This window comes from Formica exsecta, unplaced genomic scaffold (genome assembly GCF_003651465.1).
Source record: "Formica exsecta isolate Colony F162 unplaced genomic scaffold, ASM365146v1 scaffold2, whole genome shotgun sequence".
NCBI lineage: Eukaryota > Metazoa > Arthropoda > Insecta > Hymenoptera > Formicidae > Formica > Formica exsecta.
The window spans coordinates 283,890-302,040 of NW_021849297.1; the positions used below are offsets into that span (position 1 = coordinate 283,890).

Here is an 18,151-nt window from a genome sequence, read left to right on the forward strand (position 1 = left end):
ATAGAGAGAGAGAGAGAGAGAGAGGGAGAGAAAAGAGAGAGATCGTCGATATAATGGCGCAAAGTCTCTTTGAATCTCTGAGACGCGCCGCCCCGCACACAGAACTTTGTTATCGATGATCTGCTGCATCGTATGCAAATCTTCTTCCTTATAAATACATCAGCCTCCGCGGATCTTAAGTGCCCCTCTGACCCGGCCGTTGCGCTCCCCTGTCTTTCTCGTTTCGTTTCTTTCGCTCGCATCTACACCGTTCTTAGGTTTGGCATAATATTTGACAGAAGATGCGACCTGTCTCGTTTAATAGACAAAATCACGAAATTCTAGAGCCATCTTTATTCCATAAAATAATTGTGTTAATGCTATAAAAAAAGAAAAAGAATAAAATTTTTAATAAAAAATACTTGGCGTATTATTGACAATACTGACTTTACTGTTAAAACAGGACCTTCGAGAAAAATTAAATAAAATATTTATTTAATTTTGTATAATTTTAAATTGTTTAATTAGTTATTTAATTATTTTCAAATACTTTTTAATATATAGTTTGCCGACAGGAGAGTTAACGATATAGCATTGCACTTTCACTAACTAGTGTTTAATCACGCAAGAAATGCCCGTAAAATACTTTTCTTCTAATCGTGACTTCGCGATATATTCCTCTCTAATTAGCTAATTATTCGCTGATCCTCGTTAACGAACGTATATTATCAGCTTTGTCTCATTATTACCGAAGTCGAATGAGACGTCTTGGTATTAATTACCGCGCATCTATTGTAAGTATAATAGAGCCGACGTATTAGGAAATAATTCGACGGAACATGCTCTTAATTATCTCCTTCAATATGCTTTAATTTGCAAACATGAGATTCACGGAATCGATATATTTCGAAGAATCCATCGCGATTCTTCGACGGGAGCCGCTTTTCGATATCGCGATAAATCTTGATCTTTGAGTCGCTCATTTCTCGCGATAAAAGTGCATGGAGATGAGGACCACCGTGCGAAACGATCGAATTTGGTTTCGACGGTGATTTAATGCAACAGCGTGCAGGTGTCCGTAAGTAGGCATCGCGAGTTGGCCAAAGGCCTCGGCAATCGGGAATCAGGCCCGAAGAGACGCCGTGCATTTTGATGGGCCTCTGATCGCTTGTCCATCCTCCTCGCCCTCTCCGTCCTTCCTCTGTCTCATCCTCTCTTTCCTCACCTCACCAGGTCGTCGCCGTTGTCGCACAATGAGACACGTATCATTCTTATCCTGCCACATCTTGTCACGGAGCCGTTGTACTTAAGGCGTCGCGCCGATTATAACAATTTGTTCGCGCCGTCGGGGGCAGGCCTGACCGGATTGTCAAATGAAATCGGTGCTTCTGATGCTTGTAAAGAGAAATGGCTTTCCGAGAACGTCTTATAGCCGGTATTATCGTCATGATGCGTTTTTGCATACTGTTATTCGATAAAAAGAAGAAAATTTGTACGTTTATGCACTCATTCGTGTATTTATATACATTCGTGTATTTTTGTATATATACAAAGTAATATTCAAAACTCGGAACGATTTTTCCTTTACTAAAATTTAATCATATATTTATTTTATTAAATATAACCAATATTATAACTGTGTGTGTGTGTGTGTGTGTGTGTGTGCATTAATTATAGGTCTCGGTATTATAGTTTGGATATCGCAATCAGGAAACCCCCGTTTCCTCTTTTGTCGTTGAAACAAATCCAAACGCGCCTCGTTAAAACGTGCAAATTGTTATCCGTTGTTTGCACCGTGGCTCAGTAATTATCGCGAGATTAATATTTATGAAGTATGTCGGGGCGCACACGCGGATCCTGATTAATTGTCGCATTAATTCGATAATTAATTACGATATAATAAAATAATAATTATATCGCGGGATTAACTTTTGTTTAATATATATCGCGTCCGGATGTATTTCCAATGATCGTGGCAATAAAAGGAGAAAAAAGGCCCCGCATTCAGATTACGCGGAGCGTGCGGCGAGGAACGAGATTACGCTCTCGGCGAGTTCTCTCCCCTTCGGCGCAAAGAGGAAAACGTTATTCTTTAATTACAGATGACAAATGGTTCGTTTCGGCGGTTATATGCGGCCGGGGTAAAGCGCGTCGGACGGACGGGTCGTACGCACTCTCGTTATTTCGTACTTGGAGCACGGCGAAATGGGGGACACGCCGGGCCATGCAATAATGCTGGCCTGAAAAAGCTGAAAAAGAGGGCCAGAAGGGCAGCCATTACTTCCGACGCTTCGCGTCCAAACGATCGCCATTTGTCTCGTCGCAGCCGGCGTTATGCAAAGAGCCCTCTGTTAGTCGATGACTCGTCCAATGTTGGTAGTGAAAGTTATAAACAAACGCGATGTTGCATTCTTTGCACTCTACGCGAAAACAATTTCTGTTTTCGATAAATAACACTTTCCCAAAATAAAATTTTCGAGCTATTTTATATAAAAATTTCTTTGAGTGATTATAATTCTATAAATAAATTCAGGCTACACGATAAAATAATAAAATTCTAGCAGTAATAATTTTAGAATGAGTAATTTTAAATATAAAAGTAATATGTAGTTTCCCTCTCTTTTTTTAAAGGCACATGCCTCTTGTTGTCGCGGCAGTGTATCGTACGTATGTAAAGGAGGGTCGAGAGGTGAGCAGATGAAGGCGAAGACAATGTACGCCCCTGCCACTTCTGGACAGAGATGTCACAATGCATTGGACGTAGATATCCCGCGGAGGTCTAACATCTTCCTCATACCATTGTCAATCACAATTTATTATCCGCGAAAGCGACGCTGTCTTTCGATACATTTATGTCAGGAAATATCAGCGGGGGTGCGATGGGCAAGATGCGATTGAATCAAAATATTACATATATGTCGTGCGCATAAATCTTTTATAATTTAATTTAATTACTTATTTAACTTTTTTTATTAATACTTTAGTAATGACAATTTTTTACAAGATTTTTATAGATATGAATTTAATGCACTCTATAAAATTCGGAGTAATCATATATTTTTAATAAACTTCCTAGTAAATTTTCTTCTCGATAATATCAATCCTTTTTTTATTTTAAATTAATCCTCCGACTCCTTTCAAGTCACGGTATAAATTATTATCTAGTTAAAGAAAGAACACTTACTCTTGCGTTTAGTTTTCTTAGTTTTCCTTCAGTAATCGCCGCTTCTCTTAATCGTTAGCTAGTAGATATATACGTCTATAAAATGTGAAGGAAGCGCGGAGTCAGTTGAGTTACATGGTGGACGATGGTCGATCCAACGGCCATTAGCTCGGAGTAAACAGAGCCATACTTTATTCGAGGGGCGTCACTCTTCTTTCAGCGTGGTTCCGCTTCTTTGTGCGGCAAAACTCGTAATGTTCTCTGTCAGAAATACCCTGGAGGTTGAAGTGATAACCGTACCGATATCGCGCGCTTAAAGTATTATCTTTTCCGGTCTCGTTACGTGTATCGTAGATACTTTGGTCCATACTAGAATATATCTCTCAACGATTATGCCAAAGATACTTTAAACTTATAACTTGTTCGGAATATATATAAAAAAATTACATAGCTGTGTTTTTTTGCAATATGTCTTATGCTTTCTATGATATAAAGAAAATATGTTGAATTATTGAACAACATTAGTAAGAAAGCTTAACGTGGATGTATGGCACGTGGCAGAAACTTACGACAGGAGAAAACTGCACGTGTATTAGCGTCAGAAATCCCCAAGTGGGCCAATTAACGCGTAGAGCGAGGGTTCATCTTGCTATCGTTTTCTTGCTGTCGAGGGTTGTAGTTCGAAATGTCCAGATTCTTTGTCGGTTTTTTTTTGTAGCATTAGCGTGAAGGACATATATATATATATATACCTAACAGAAATCTTTTAATATACATATTTCAGCTTTATGATATCAAAATTTGCCCATAAAATACAGTATTTATTATTAATTACATTTGTTACTTTTTTTAAATTTTAAATATAGTATAACATAAATTGATGCATATAACAAAATATGACATAATATTTAAATATTGTTGTTATCATAATTCATGTCTAATGATAAGCAATCATTTTTCTAACATGTATAATAAATAAAACTCAAAATATAAGGCTTGAGATAAGTTCTGACATAAAAGTAAATCAGTTTGCTTAATACTGTTTAATACTAAAGAGAAATATGACAGAAATACAAATGCGAAAATTATGCTAACAACGGAAGTTTAGCAGACAGGAGAGTCACACGTTGAGATCATTAACAATCGAAGGGAAGACGAGACCGTCGATCGCAGGAACGACCTTGCCGATCGGCTAAATGCATCGCGCGTTCTTCCTTTCGCGGAAACTTCTGGCACGCGATACGACGTGCGCAAAGTAACGCAGGTTAATTGTCAGGAGGTTAACGTACGGGTAACGACGGATTCCAGACAAAGAAAACATGGATAGAAACACGATGATATAGTCACAATGCTTCCAGATGACAATAGATTTCTATATCACGAATACGTCGCTGTCAAGCGCAATTTATTTTAATATTTTGAAACGTCATTTGAAGTAATTTGTTAACGCAAACACATTATTAATCAATAACTGGGCATAGATAAATATTATTATGTCTAAGAGAATATCATTCAACTTAAGCTAGCTATTACGTAAGAGTTGCATTGAAACAACTTACATCCTTCATATCAATGTTGCTATTGTTGCAATGTTGTATATAATCAATATGTGTGTATAGGTCGTTATTATAATTCCAAAACGTATAAATATCGTTATCTTTTTTAGTTAAAATCGCAGAAGTCGTTAAACAAATAAATCGCGCGATATATTAAAAATTCTTTCCCTCGCCGGAGTTGCAACAGCCGTTGCGATTTACATCGCTAATTCTGTTGTTGGCGTCTCGAGAGTCGCGGCCGAAGCGAGGGAACGATCGGGACACCAGGGGTCCGTCAAAAGGCCTTCGTTCGGGATAAGATGGCCGGGGAACGAGAGCCCGTTTAACTGACGATAAATTCCCGATTCCAGTCTCACAGCCGCGACGCGTCTTTCCCGATTCCTCTCTTTCGCGGCGGGGAAATACAAAAAGACGATTCCGCGATCGGCGAACGAGTTCTCCTCTCGGTGTATACCGAGGGGAACCTGAAGAAACTCAATGGAAAAAGGAACACGTAGGGGCGAAGGACGAAAAAGCGTCGGGCGAATAAGCGGGTGAAGCGGGATAAGAAAAGGACGAAAAGGAAGACGTAGCATAGAAGAAGCGGGGGAAGAAGAGGAGGACGCGGGAGCGAAAACGCGCGGGAAGAGGAGGAAAAAGGGGAAGGGAAGGGAGAGGGGATACGGTCGGACGTTCGTTAAATATACGAGTGTATTGAAATTCCGCCTCGAGACGGAGCGCGATGGGACCCGCTCGTTGTGGAAGGACAAGATCGCATGACGGCTCGAGGGCTTGGGAGCCACCCGCTGTTTTGAATACGATCCTTCGTCCGTAAGTCCTCCACCACGGTGTGTTGCCGCGGTGTGTATAAGCGAACCGCCCGTATATACGGCTTGGACGCCAAGAGGACGGTCCTCCTGGCGTCCGAAGACGACAACGACCCGACGCGACTCTCAGGTACGCATACCGTCGTCCACTCTAATTTGAATGTAACAACGTTTCGTTCGGCCGCAACCCGATACCATCTCCGAGCTTTCTCTCTCTTTCTCTCTCTGTCTTTCTCTTCCTGCACTGTTCCCGCGACCACGAGGGAGGCCTCGTCTTCTATCGTTCTTTTCTGTCATCCTCACGCCGTTTCTTTCGCTCTGCCCTTTGGGATGACGATACGCAAAAAGAATTATCTTAGTTAATCTACTAACATTGAAAAAATATCTATATACATATAGAAATATATTTGTATGTGTGCATATCTTTATTTTTAACGTTTGTATTATAGTACATATGACTTGAGATATGACACATAATTGAACGCATAAATTTATCCTACTGGATAGATTTGCACGCGTTGATGACAGTTAACGCATTTTCAGCGAATGGGTTTTTGTCTCCATTTCCGAGTTCCCGCTTAATTTCGTAGCGCGCGCACGCGGTATGCCTCAAATAAATCTTGATCCATTTGTCCATCCACGTCGCGCGGTCCAGTCAATTCGTCGCGATAGCGCGGGAAGATGACGGCACGGCGTAAACGGCAATGCGCGTTGTTTACACGTTTGGCCACGATGGTGTTTGGTTATATTACATGCAGAGTACGCGATGACGGGTACGTGTCTCTGGGATGATTGACGGACGATACACGTCGTCCGTTGCATCGCAATGCAGGACATTGCCCGGCTTCCCGGTAGCCGCATGACGCGAATCGGCAAGTCCTACTTGTCGTCTCTCTTGTTCTCTCCCTCTCTGTCTCTCTCTCTCTCTCTTCGTTGACGAAGAGGGAACGAGACGAGAGGCACCGAGAAAGGATGCACGGCAAGGATGGAGAGGAGAACGGAGATCATCCTCTCGCGAATTGCGAATGCATCGTCGGTCCGGCTGTGCATCGAGGCAAGGACGATCCCTTATCTCCGGATGGCTCTTATTCCAGGAATCCCAAGTTCCTGGAATGCATCGCGCCAAATTACTATAAATAGACGCTAATCGATGCGGTGGGAAAAACGGCCGGACGCGGTCCGAATACCCGCGGTGCGTCCTCTGCGTGCGGCAGGATGCGGGAGCATCTGGGCGGGTGTCGTGAATATCGCCCCGCGATTCTGGCCACGGTTGCGGGCTAACCGCTCGCTCGTTTGCGTCGCGGTTGTCCGCATCGCAAAATATACACAGGATTATAAATACTTCGACACGAATAGGAAAAATGCATGTTTTATAAAATAGAGAAATAAATATATATATATGTATATGAGTCTTGGAATGTTGGAGAATTGTCGACGATATTCGCTCCCGCAATCTACTTCGAATTGTTTCAACTAAAGCGCTAAAAGAATCGTCGCCGCGTCATCCGTAACTCAAGCCGGGGAAAGACGCGCGATTTTGCGAATCGATATCGCCGATGGAAATCCGCGAATCGGAGAGTCGGGTCGTATTGAAAAAAATACACGTGACAGGTTCCTTTCTACCGTCGAGGCAGCGTCGACGTCTACCGTTAATTAGCCGCTGACAAGAGGCCGCCTCGTGTCTGGGATTCGTTTTTACCCACCGGTATAAAGTAAGCTACGTATGTACGTCAAGCGGCACACGGCTAGACAGGGAGAGGAGGCCAGTCGATTGCCAAATGGAAATATGTAATCCGCCCGCCTGCCGACGGTCCGCGGACAGCCGAGGACAGGCTTCAGAAAATGAGTTTCCCGGCACAGCGCAGTGCCGTGTTTGTAACATCAAAAGGGACCCCGGGGCGTGTTCGGGGGTAACGTGTACACATCTATATATGTATACACATATTATACATGTGTCGCCCCGTATTTGCGTGCAGTGTCGATGAACGCGGACGTCGAGGATCGTTCTTTGACTCGGCGATAATTATCACGTCCGTCCTGCGATTCTTTGCGGTGACGACCGCCGGCGCAAGCCGGCGATCGCAGGCAGCTAAATTAAAATCGGTATTGCGCTTCTGGACACGAAAACTTACAGCGAGAGAACGGTCGACGATATTTCGTATATATCGGCATCGTATATCGACGATATACGTGGCATCCTTCGTCCTTTGTATCTCAACATACGGATTTCCGATTCAAACAGATTTATCGACGCGACGTTCAGCGAACGACGTTTGCTGCTTTGGCGGTACACGAAACAGGAGACGTATAACTGTTTTGCAGTCGTGTCTTTTTAACGAGTTTAATTGCTTTGAAATGTCTAGAGAGATACCGATAACGATGTCGCGAGCAATGAAATATTCGTCGCGGCGTATTTTTTTTCGTACGATTCTCGTCAATTTGCAAGACGCAAGAAAATTCGCACAATAGAACAGAGCAACTAATATAATTAAGGAATATGATTGGCGTTCCGTGCATAATTCGCGTGACAGCGTACAGTCGATAAAATTGATTTTACGAGACACTATGTTTCGCCGGCCTGAGTCATTACGCTTTCATTCCTTTTGAAACATGGTTAATCTATTCTCGGGCGAATTAATTTAATTTGAAATTTTAATCAATGCGTCTGAGAAGTCCAGACGATATAATTGACATATGTAATTCGGAGCGTCATTTTAAATTTTATTATTGATTAGCGAATATCGGCATTGTGTTGGTCGAATCTTTCAATTCTAGTAAGACACAAGATCCACCTGTCCATCTGCGTGTTCTCTTTTTCTTAACCTTCTTTCTCTCTGTCTCCCTTTCTATCTCTCTAGGTGGTTCTCCTGGGATATATCTCTTTCTTTGAAAACCTCTTCCCCTGCGTCGCGTTCCCGGCGCCATGAACCACCCGAACCCCCTGGACCGTCGTATATTAATTGTCGATACCTATCTGACCGCGAAGCCCTTTTATTAACGCGTCTCTGTCGAGCATGGCGCTGACGCGGCAATCCGTCCAAAATGTGAGAATATTATTAACCGCATATTTTAAACAGCTTAGAGGGAGACTGATGCGTCGATCGCGGTGACTTTTGACAAATAAGCTGACATACAAGAAGATAGTCGCCGTTCGAAGGCGGTGACGAGCGATCACTCTTCGCCTCAGGAAGAATTTGTTAGTTTTGAAATGTATCTTGATGTAAAAGTGTTGGACATGTTTTCTAATTTTACAATCATTTCTTCTCTTTCTTTCTTTAATTTATCGATATTTATTTATCATTGCGCATTATTTAAAAATACATAGAGATAGATATAATTTAAATAAAATCTTGGACGAGATTTCTACAAAGAATTTAGCAATAGATAAAGATAGGTATAATTTAAATAAAATCTCTTGGACGTGTAAAAATTCTATAAAAAGATTAACGGAATAAAAAAAATTAATAGTTAAACAAGAAATTACTTGTTACAATATGAAAGAATGTTGAATACAAGTTACTTTTTTTACACCGCGTATTCTGCGGAGATCCGAGAAAAATAACACTTAAATAACAAAATCAATAAAAACTTTAATAACGAAGAAGAGATTGTGTGGATTATTATGATGCGAAAGATACGCTGTATTCTCCTATGGACAGGTCAAAATAATTCGATACACCGCTGGGGAAATCTTATATGTGGCAGCGACAAGATTTTAGATTAGATGAATCACCTCCGACCGAAAGGATGGTGTCTCACGAGGATATGGTTACCTGTGGACCGGGACACGAAATTTATGCGTTCCACAGAACGATATCCCCATAATCGAATCGATGTCCCTCAAAGAATCTCGTATCTCTGCGTCTCGTCGGAATTTCTCTTGTAATCTATCGAGTAGCGTTTATACTCATAGAAAATTACCGTCCTATCATTAAGATCTGTTCCCTAATATGCCTTTGTGGATAGAATATTATTATGTCATCATTTTAAATCACTATCCTATTCATTTTATTCTTATATATCGTTAAGGGAATGTGTACTTTCTACGATAACCGAAAAGAGACTTAATATTTAAGCGCATCGGACGAACGCAGAAGTGTAAATTTGGCGCTTACGAACCGTAATGTTTCCGAGGCGTAGCTAGGTACGACGCAAATGGTTTTCGGAATTTCGACGAAGTACGTAAGGGCGCGGTTATTGCCGAACATTTATTTGCCGGCCGAACGTAAATTTGTTTAGGGGTGGACATCTAAAAGCACGAGTGGCGGCGACTGTTCACCGTCACGGGACATTTGCCGCGAAAAATGCTTTCGCCGTGGTCACGCGTCTTCGACTTCCTCTTTCCTTCGACTATTCCGAATTTTGGAGATGGAATAGAACGAAAAAAAATGTGAGAAACTCACGTTCTCTCTCCGTCTCTTTCTATTGTATTTCTATCGATGGCTCTCTGTGCTGTCGCGAGGCAGCGTTGACGATTTGTTAGACTGTCGCGAGTATTAATCACGCAAATATTTTGTACGGGTTTCATAACTGCTTTACATTCATTGCGTGCTGAAAACACCGCGCAGATTAGCGGCATAACCCGGCTGGAGCAATTTTTCACGATCTCGCGTCGCACGCTAGCGTTATGTCCGTCCAATTATCTCGCGCTATTTTTAACTGAACGAACGTTAAAGGAAAAAATTGGAAGTTAAACACTCATAATTAAACACCCCATTTGCGACACGCGCTTAAACAATTCTTTTTTTTTTTTTTTTATAAACCATCATGTCCGACGATGAATCACAGTTATCGTGCAACACGGTAAATAAAGGAGCGATATATGCGACAGAGAGTGAGAAAGAGAGAGCCGGGACGAGCATCATTCACTCCGGTCGCTTCGGAGATCCCCAAAGATTAGTGGACCGCAAGGTTCGCTCTCGGTTGGCCGGACGGTCCGGGCCTAAAAAGTTGAACCGTAATAACGTGAGCCGCACGTTAGAGCCCGTACGGCCGTGAAACAGCTCGTTCTGATGGCAGTCTTATCAATCAGAAAGTCGTAAGCCTGCCGCGTCGCGGGTTACGATATAATAAAATGAACCATCGTCCTTCTTCGCGCATTTATATACGCGACTCTTTTCCGCGCGCGTGCACGTACGAGCGGCGGTCGCCGCTCTCGACTCGCGGCTCGGCTTCGCTCGAGAAAAACGACGGAGAATGTCGTAAAACTCGGCCATCCGACCGACATAAGTCGGCGATGTAATGTCGACACGTAAACCGGAGACATGAGCGGAGGAGAAGACGTCCTGGTCAAAGATCTCTCGATCCGGCCGAGGACTTTTCGGCGTGCGAGGAGGGCCGCTCTCTTCCGCTTTTCTGCCGTTGCGCGGAAACATCACCGGTCTTTTACGAGCGCATCATTCGGATTTATACTTACTTAAAAAATCACTACTACCCGATGGTTTTCCGACCGCGATCTTTATTACAGTGGCTGCGCGCGGAAAAAATTGAAAGCACAACTCGATATATATTATATATTTTCTTTACATTTTTAAAGAAATAATATAAAATAATATAGGAGAGGAGAGCTTTATACAAGTCGCAAATGTGAATCGATTGGAATAAAGATTAAGTTTAAGAAATTGATACGCCAGAATATGGTTTGGTATTAAAACAATGTACATTTATATATAATATCATCTATACTAATAGTGCATCTAAATTTACTGCGGTAAAATGCAGCAAATTTTTATTGATTTAGTAGTCGATATTGTAGACATAAATGTTCATCACCATCAAATAAAAAAATTGTGCTTGCGGCAATAAAGGTAATATATAGTCTCGCGCAAAAAAATAAAGCTGATTCAAAAATAACGAAAGATATATTTGTTGAAAAATGATAATTTGATGAAAAATGTTTGGTACTTTATACGGCTGAAAAGGCTATGTACGGCTGTTCTCATTTATTCGAGTTATCTCATGGAATGACATTGTTGTGCGGCAGTTATGAAAAATATTTTATATTACTAATCCACCCTCCTCCCCTTCCCTGCATTTTGCGATGCATCGTAAACGCCAAAGAGCGACTGATTTCAGCCGAAGAGCTATATACGTATCTTACGGGGTATGTACGCTGTTTAGAGTTTAGAGTTAATTGTTATATTTGATCTGGCTATATTATTCACCTGTAATATTTTCGAGCCTGCCAGATGCAATCCGCGCGCAGTAAACATTCATCGGCCGATGCCGAGAGCTCTCGCGGTGAGTCCAGATAGGAGGAAGTTCAGCCGAATTGATAAATCCCGGGAGCGCGGGAGTTAGCTTGTGTGCGTGGAGTCGGGCGCGTGTGTTTGTACGTGCAATGCCGCACAACTCGCGAGTTATTTAAGAGCTATCGGATGCCGTGCGGCCATTAGCTCCGATCGCATTACCGCCAGATTGGCTAATGGTCCGGGTCTCCCGGCTCCGCGCGGTACTTTTCCTCCGTCCTCTTTTCCTCAATTTTCCCGATACCTCGTCTCGTCTCCGTTACGACGATAACGCTAATTATAGCATTATAGCAGTACCGTACCGTCGCGTCTGTCGAGCAGCAGCGCCGGGAATTTTCAACTTCCAACTTAAGAACGCGAGTGTGATAAATCGCTCGGATATTTTGCTGCGGGAAAAGCGCGGGGAGAAATGAAGAGTGTGTCCTCTTTTCGCGTGTATCTGTGAATCATACATACATCGGAATGCATAAATCTATACAGTAAGGTTAAATTTACTCATTTATTTAACATCGATAAATGATGCAACTTGAAAATTGCTGGACTCGTTATCTCCTATTATCAGCGTTTGCGAAAGTCACGTTTGTTTAAGTGTGAAGTGGTAATTTTTTTTAAGTTTGGGAGCACAAATCCAGTAGTTTTTAACGATGACTAGCGATTACGAGATATCATCGATGCCCATCGCAAAATATTATCACGATAATTATTTAATTATTTACCGTCCGTTGTAGCGCAGTTTGTATCAGCAAGATATCAGTATTTTGCAGATTCACTGCGGCGCACACTTCGTTACCCGGCCCGTTGCAAATTCCGCATTTGTCCGGTGCCCTTCCGGTGCCCCCTCCCTCCCCCTTCTCGCTCTCTCTCTCTCTCTCTTTTTTTTGTTGGTGGATCCGATGCGCGATAGGACGAGCGCATAACGACACCCGTAGGTACATACACGTCGACGATTATACGGCGACGCCCCGAAATCGCGGGTCGGTCATTAATTTCGGCGCATAAAAATCAATGAACAGCCCATAAACAATGCCGACCGGCACGCTCTCTCCCATTTTCCAATTTGCAATTGCGAATCGCGTTTTTAATTATAACGAACACAATGGCAGCCGGCACCAGCCGCCCCTCTCGCGTCCGATTTTGTCCTCCCCCTCCTTCATCCCCCGTCACTCCTCCGCCCCCCCCTTCCCCCTGTCGAGCCTCTCTTTCTCTGTAAACGGCCGGTGCAACCGGGAATGGCATCCGGCTGGATCCCCTCTCCCCATCCTCCCCCCGCGTTGACCGGTATAATGACTTTATTTCGCGCTTTCTCTCTCCGAGGATTGAAAAGCTTCCCTTCGTAACACAGCTGACGTAATGCTCATGCATATATATGAATGTATCATTTATTATATGTGTTATAATATATGGATATATCACATTGATGATGAAAATTGGAACGATTTGTAAGATTAATGATATGTGAGATATATTAATTATATTAATTATACATTAATATACTAATACTATTTAGGGAAAATTTGTCAAGCGCGAAAAACAATTATTCATAAAAGAATATCATCCCCCGTCACTCCTCCGCCCCCCCCTTCCCCCTGTCGAGCCTCTCTTTCTCTGTAAACGGCCGGTGCAACCGGGAATGGCATCCGGCTGGATCATCCCCCTCCTCTCTCGCCCATTACCCCAGCGTGGACCACCACCTCCTCTCCGCGCACAGCCGCCGTCGTTGCCCAGCGAGATATTCCGTTTTCACGATAATAATTGTCGTTCGATTTCTCTCTATCTCTCTTTCTCTCCTCCCCTCTCTTTTTCTCTCTGTTTCTATTTCTCTCCAATGAGAGCTATCATTCTCCCTCCGCTCATTCTCTTTCTCTCTTTCACTTATTGACCGCACCAAAAATCGCAGCGATAACCATTCGTCCATCGCAACCGACAAACATTTTATGCCCGCTGATGCTCTGTACCCGAAACTCTCTTTGTTTTAATAGCGCGGGGAAGTTTCATATTTTTCTCCGCGACACGCAATGTTTTTACGCCCGCCGAAAAGTGAGCCGACCGACCGCTCAGCGCGTCGGTTGACCGAGTGGATTTTATAGTTCGGCAATTTTTGCGAGAGAACGCGCAATAATAGATGCAACGCGCCCGGGATCGTTTGCGAGAGCGACGCGTTCGTCATCGCGGACTGTCTCATTCGTCTTAATAATTTCGCTTTCGCGTCGCGTACGTCGATCGATGGTCATTATCGCGGACGCTCGGCGCGAAGGAAATCGCGCGCATACCGCGAGATACGGGTCCCGGACCTATTCGCAGAAAGCATAAATCCATTAACGACACGCACCGACGCGCATTCGGACCTATTATCGGCTGGCTATTGTTCAATAATACGTTGTGCATTTTATATTCTACATACGTCATACGCATCAGCGGCCCCGGAAATTTCAGCGGCACGGGGAAAACGAATCAGCTTTCAAATAAAAACGTCGAATACACAGGCGAGCGCGTCGAACATATCCTCTATAATTCAAAACAGGCACTTGGCCGTTAAAACGTCAAATAAAAACAATCTCTTCCCCCCCCCCTTTATAATATATGGATATATCACATTGATGATGAAAATTGGAACGATTTGTAAGATTAATGATATGTGAGATATATTAATTATATTAATTATACATTAATATACTAATACTATTTAGGGAAAATTTGTCAAGCGCGAAAAACAATTATTCATAAAAGAATATGACAGACAATAAGATATATTGATTTCTCTGGATTAAGCCGTTTCTACAATTTTTGCATCCGCGGAGATATTTATCGAGGGTGCATAAAAAATATATGATTCCCCATCCCTGCCGCCATTTCGAATGGCGATGCGATCTTTTTTGCTCGCGGCACTATAAATCAAATAAAAGCTATTGCACGGTCGAACGACGTAATGGGCGATACCGGATTTTCGAATGATTTTTTGATCGGCCATCACGGCCAGTAATCGCGCGAGTGCTTAGAGCGATCAGAAACGAGTGGTTAAAAACACGGAATTGCGCGAGATTTATTTCTGAACGCGCGGAAATCACGTATGACACACATGTGTGCACGTGTGTCGACACGGAGGGGGAGGGGGGGATGTAGGAGGGAAAGGGAGGGCTGGGAATTTTTTCCGGAATGACGGTGCAACTGCTTCCAGTACGACGCGATAAAACAAAACATCCCGTGCACCCCTCGCTCCGGATTACGCCGTGCCGCCGTTAAGAGTTAACGACGCAACGATTATGTCGCCATCGCGGATAATCACTATAGCCGCCGATACGGATCTTTATAATGTCAAACGTAGCGGAAACTCGGGTAGCAAGCCGGGCTCCGCAATATGCGATCACCTCTCGCCGACTCCCCAAATTGCACGTCATTCCTCGTCGCGCGTCATTTCCTAAATTCGGATGTAACAGGAAAAGGGAAGGAAGAAAACAGAGAGCCTTTCCTTCATCGGAAAAGTCGTATACGTTGCGTATTTTTGAAATGATTAATACAATATACATTTGATTGCAAGATTAACATCACTCTCGCATTTAAAAGGTAATCTTGAATCAAAGAGATTAATCGACAAGTCATGAAATACCAAGGATCAACATTAGCCATTTCCATAAATCGATCGCGAGGAAATCCGATTCCTTTGACTTCTCATTTGTTTTCTATTTCTACACAAGGACGCGCGACGTTACCCTACGTAGCAACGTAGTGACTTTTCTCCGACGGTATAGGTCGACCAGAGAGGTATAAGGGTAATCCCGTGGGGTGCTCCGGAGGGAGTTTCATATAGAGGGCCGCCGCGGTGCGGCCTCATATATAAGGATTTATCACGGCTAAGTCTCCCGTATATTGCTACGTACCGAACCTTTCCTTCGTCCTCCCGTATCCTCCTCCGCTAAGGACGACCCAACTCCCTCTGCTCTTCCTTCGAACGCCCTTTGACCGTCTTCGTGTATAAGACCTCTCTTCCTCGCTCTCTTTTCTTCGCACACCGGCGAATTTTATATCCTCTCCGCCCGTATTTACTATTTGCATCCAATTAGCTCGATCTGCAACCGCGAACAGGCTTACCGGTTATTAACAACTCCGCGGAGAAGAGTAACGGCGCAGTTCCGACTGACCTCCTCGTGAACCTCATCAGGCTCCTTTCGTGCGCGAGGTAGATGAGCTGAAGTCTTTCCACGGTCCGTGACGGATGGTAATCCTTCCGATGCGATTTAATGGTGAAGCACACCGAGAGTGCCGGCGAGCGAAAATTCGTGCCCGTTTTTCTTCCAATATATCTTGGCCTCGTATTACCGTAAAATGGATAATGAAAGTTATCTCTTTCAATGTAAAGAAAAATCGATGTTCCTTCAAAAATTGGAGATACCAAGTTAAAATAATTAAAAAATGCATAAATAATGTTAAAACTGAAATATCTATTTTTCAGACTGTTATTAAAAACAGTTGCAATTGCGTTTATCAGAAGGAGGGAGGGAGAAAGAAAGAAATGATGACAAAATGTAGATTTGTATTAACTTTTTCAATTTTTTATACGATAAGAAATATAATTAAAGTTTCGATAAAATAGAAGCTCTTATGCTATACAAAATCATATCGAGTTTTAGAGACAAGTTGAGTATTCGAATGAGAAGGTCGACATTGTTATTCGCGCGACGATTGCGTACGATTACAGAGATTCGGATAGCAGCTCGCATCCAATTTGAGAGAACAGTTATTCGGGAACCGCGAGGAAGGCGCGATAGGGGGTCACCGCAAATACAAGTCGATAAAACCTCTTATAGAGAACAGAAGCGGTGTGTGTCCTCTCTCATACAAGATATCTTCGAATCGTACATACGAGGACCACCGAGATGCGTGTCTAGCCATGTTCTTTCTCCCTCAGTACCGTCCGACGGAATATCTCTTCCGCCGTTTATTCCGAATCAGATCCCGGATACGATGGTATGACGTCTCTTCCGCTCCCCGGGGGATCAGAGACTTGTTCCGCCTCCTTTTCGAGTCCTCTCGCGGTTTCGCCATCCACCTCTGTGGTATCTCGCGCTTTATCCGCACTTTTCCCGATGGAAGGTCTTCTCTCTCCGATGCCTTAACCGCGGATTTCTCGTATCGTGGAAAAATAGGATCTTGCCGTACATTAGAGAAAATTTTTCGTTGCTAAAGATGCATGGTGGAAGAAGTAACGAAATTATATCGATTTTTGATAAAGATGAAGAAAATGCCTTGGAATAGAAAATTATGGCTAAAAAAAGGCTCTAATTCTCTCTCTAAAATAATTAAACTAATTAAAATATTCTTATATAAACAGAAGAATATCCTTTATTTTAATTGTACTCTTTTGATCTCTCTTTAAACATTCTGATTATGATAGTTTTAAAATGTTCTCTACATTGTAGGAATCGCGCGAAATGAAGCGCAAGACTCGACGTCACCAACGAAATCACAAATTCCTTGTAAGTACGGACCATGGACAGCATATCGTCCGCTCGACCACCATCCCTTCTCACTCCGGTGTCGGCCGTCGACGCATTAACCGGCATCGTTGGCATCGTTAGCAACATACCTTATCGTTCCGTACACGTCGAGCCCTACGTTCGGAATGCGTACATGTAAGCAACAATGTTACTTCAAGTGTGGCGCAGGCTTACCGTATCATCAGGACGAAGAGAAAGGACTTTAGGTCCGCTTCACATTAGAAAATGCGAAGCCTGCAAAGTATCGGGACGCAAGATTCTTATGGCATCGTCAACCGCGAGGGGTTTGGATATATAATATTTCGAACGAATAAAGAGAAAAAAATATAAATTTTTAATCGAAGATAGAAAGATCTTCCCAAAATCAGGATAAAAACCGTTGATCAAGATAACCATTCGTGGCGCAAAATTTCCCGATAAACTCGCTTATGTTTCGTACAAACTTTTTTCTTAAAAAATACTATTATTTCGAAATTATTTTTTGACGAAGGCAGACTGAAAAGCACGGAGTTACGACCTTGGGTAAGGTGAAATTGCCCTACGACGGACGAAACATTTCCGTTCGGGTGTGTAAAGCGGCCTTTAGGCAGAAGCTGGGTTCTATCGCAGTTCGCGAATTCCGTCCTGTCATTTGTAACTGTCGAGCTGCTCATTACAATTCCCCATTCCTCGCCTCCGAGCTATCCCCCCTCCCCCCTCATCCCTTCTGCGGCCCCCCTCGTCCTGCTAACCCTCTCGTCTATCTCGTTTCTGCAACAGTCGCAACGGAGGGTCCCGGCGTTTGTGCTCTCGCTCTCTTTCTCTCTGTCTCTTTCCGCGTCTCTTCCCCTTCGTTTCTCTCCTCGAATGTGCGCGCGCATACGCAACACATTTTATCCTCGCGTTTCGCAGGGAAAGGGGCAAGGCT

At 43.2% G+C, this 18,151-nt stretch overlaps 1 protein-coding gene across 1 annotated transcript in view; it reads left to right on the forward strand.

Moving 5' to 3' along the window:
- Window positions 1-17,509, forward strand: part of LOC115234419 (exosome complex component RRP46-like) — an 87,776-nt gene extending 70,267 nt beyond the window's left edge. Inside the window, exon 6 of the mRNA XM_029805480.1 lies at window positions 17,167-17,509. Coding sequence (XP_029661340.1) covers window positions 17,167-17,303 — 137 coding nt within the window. The 3' untranslated portion in view covers window positions 17,304-17,509. The remainder of the gene's footprint in view (window positions 1-17,166) is intronic.
- The last annotated feature ends 642 nt before the right edge of the window (window positions 17,510-18,151 follow it).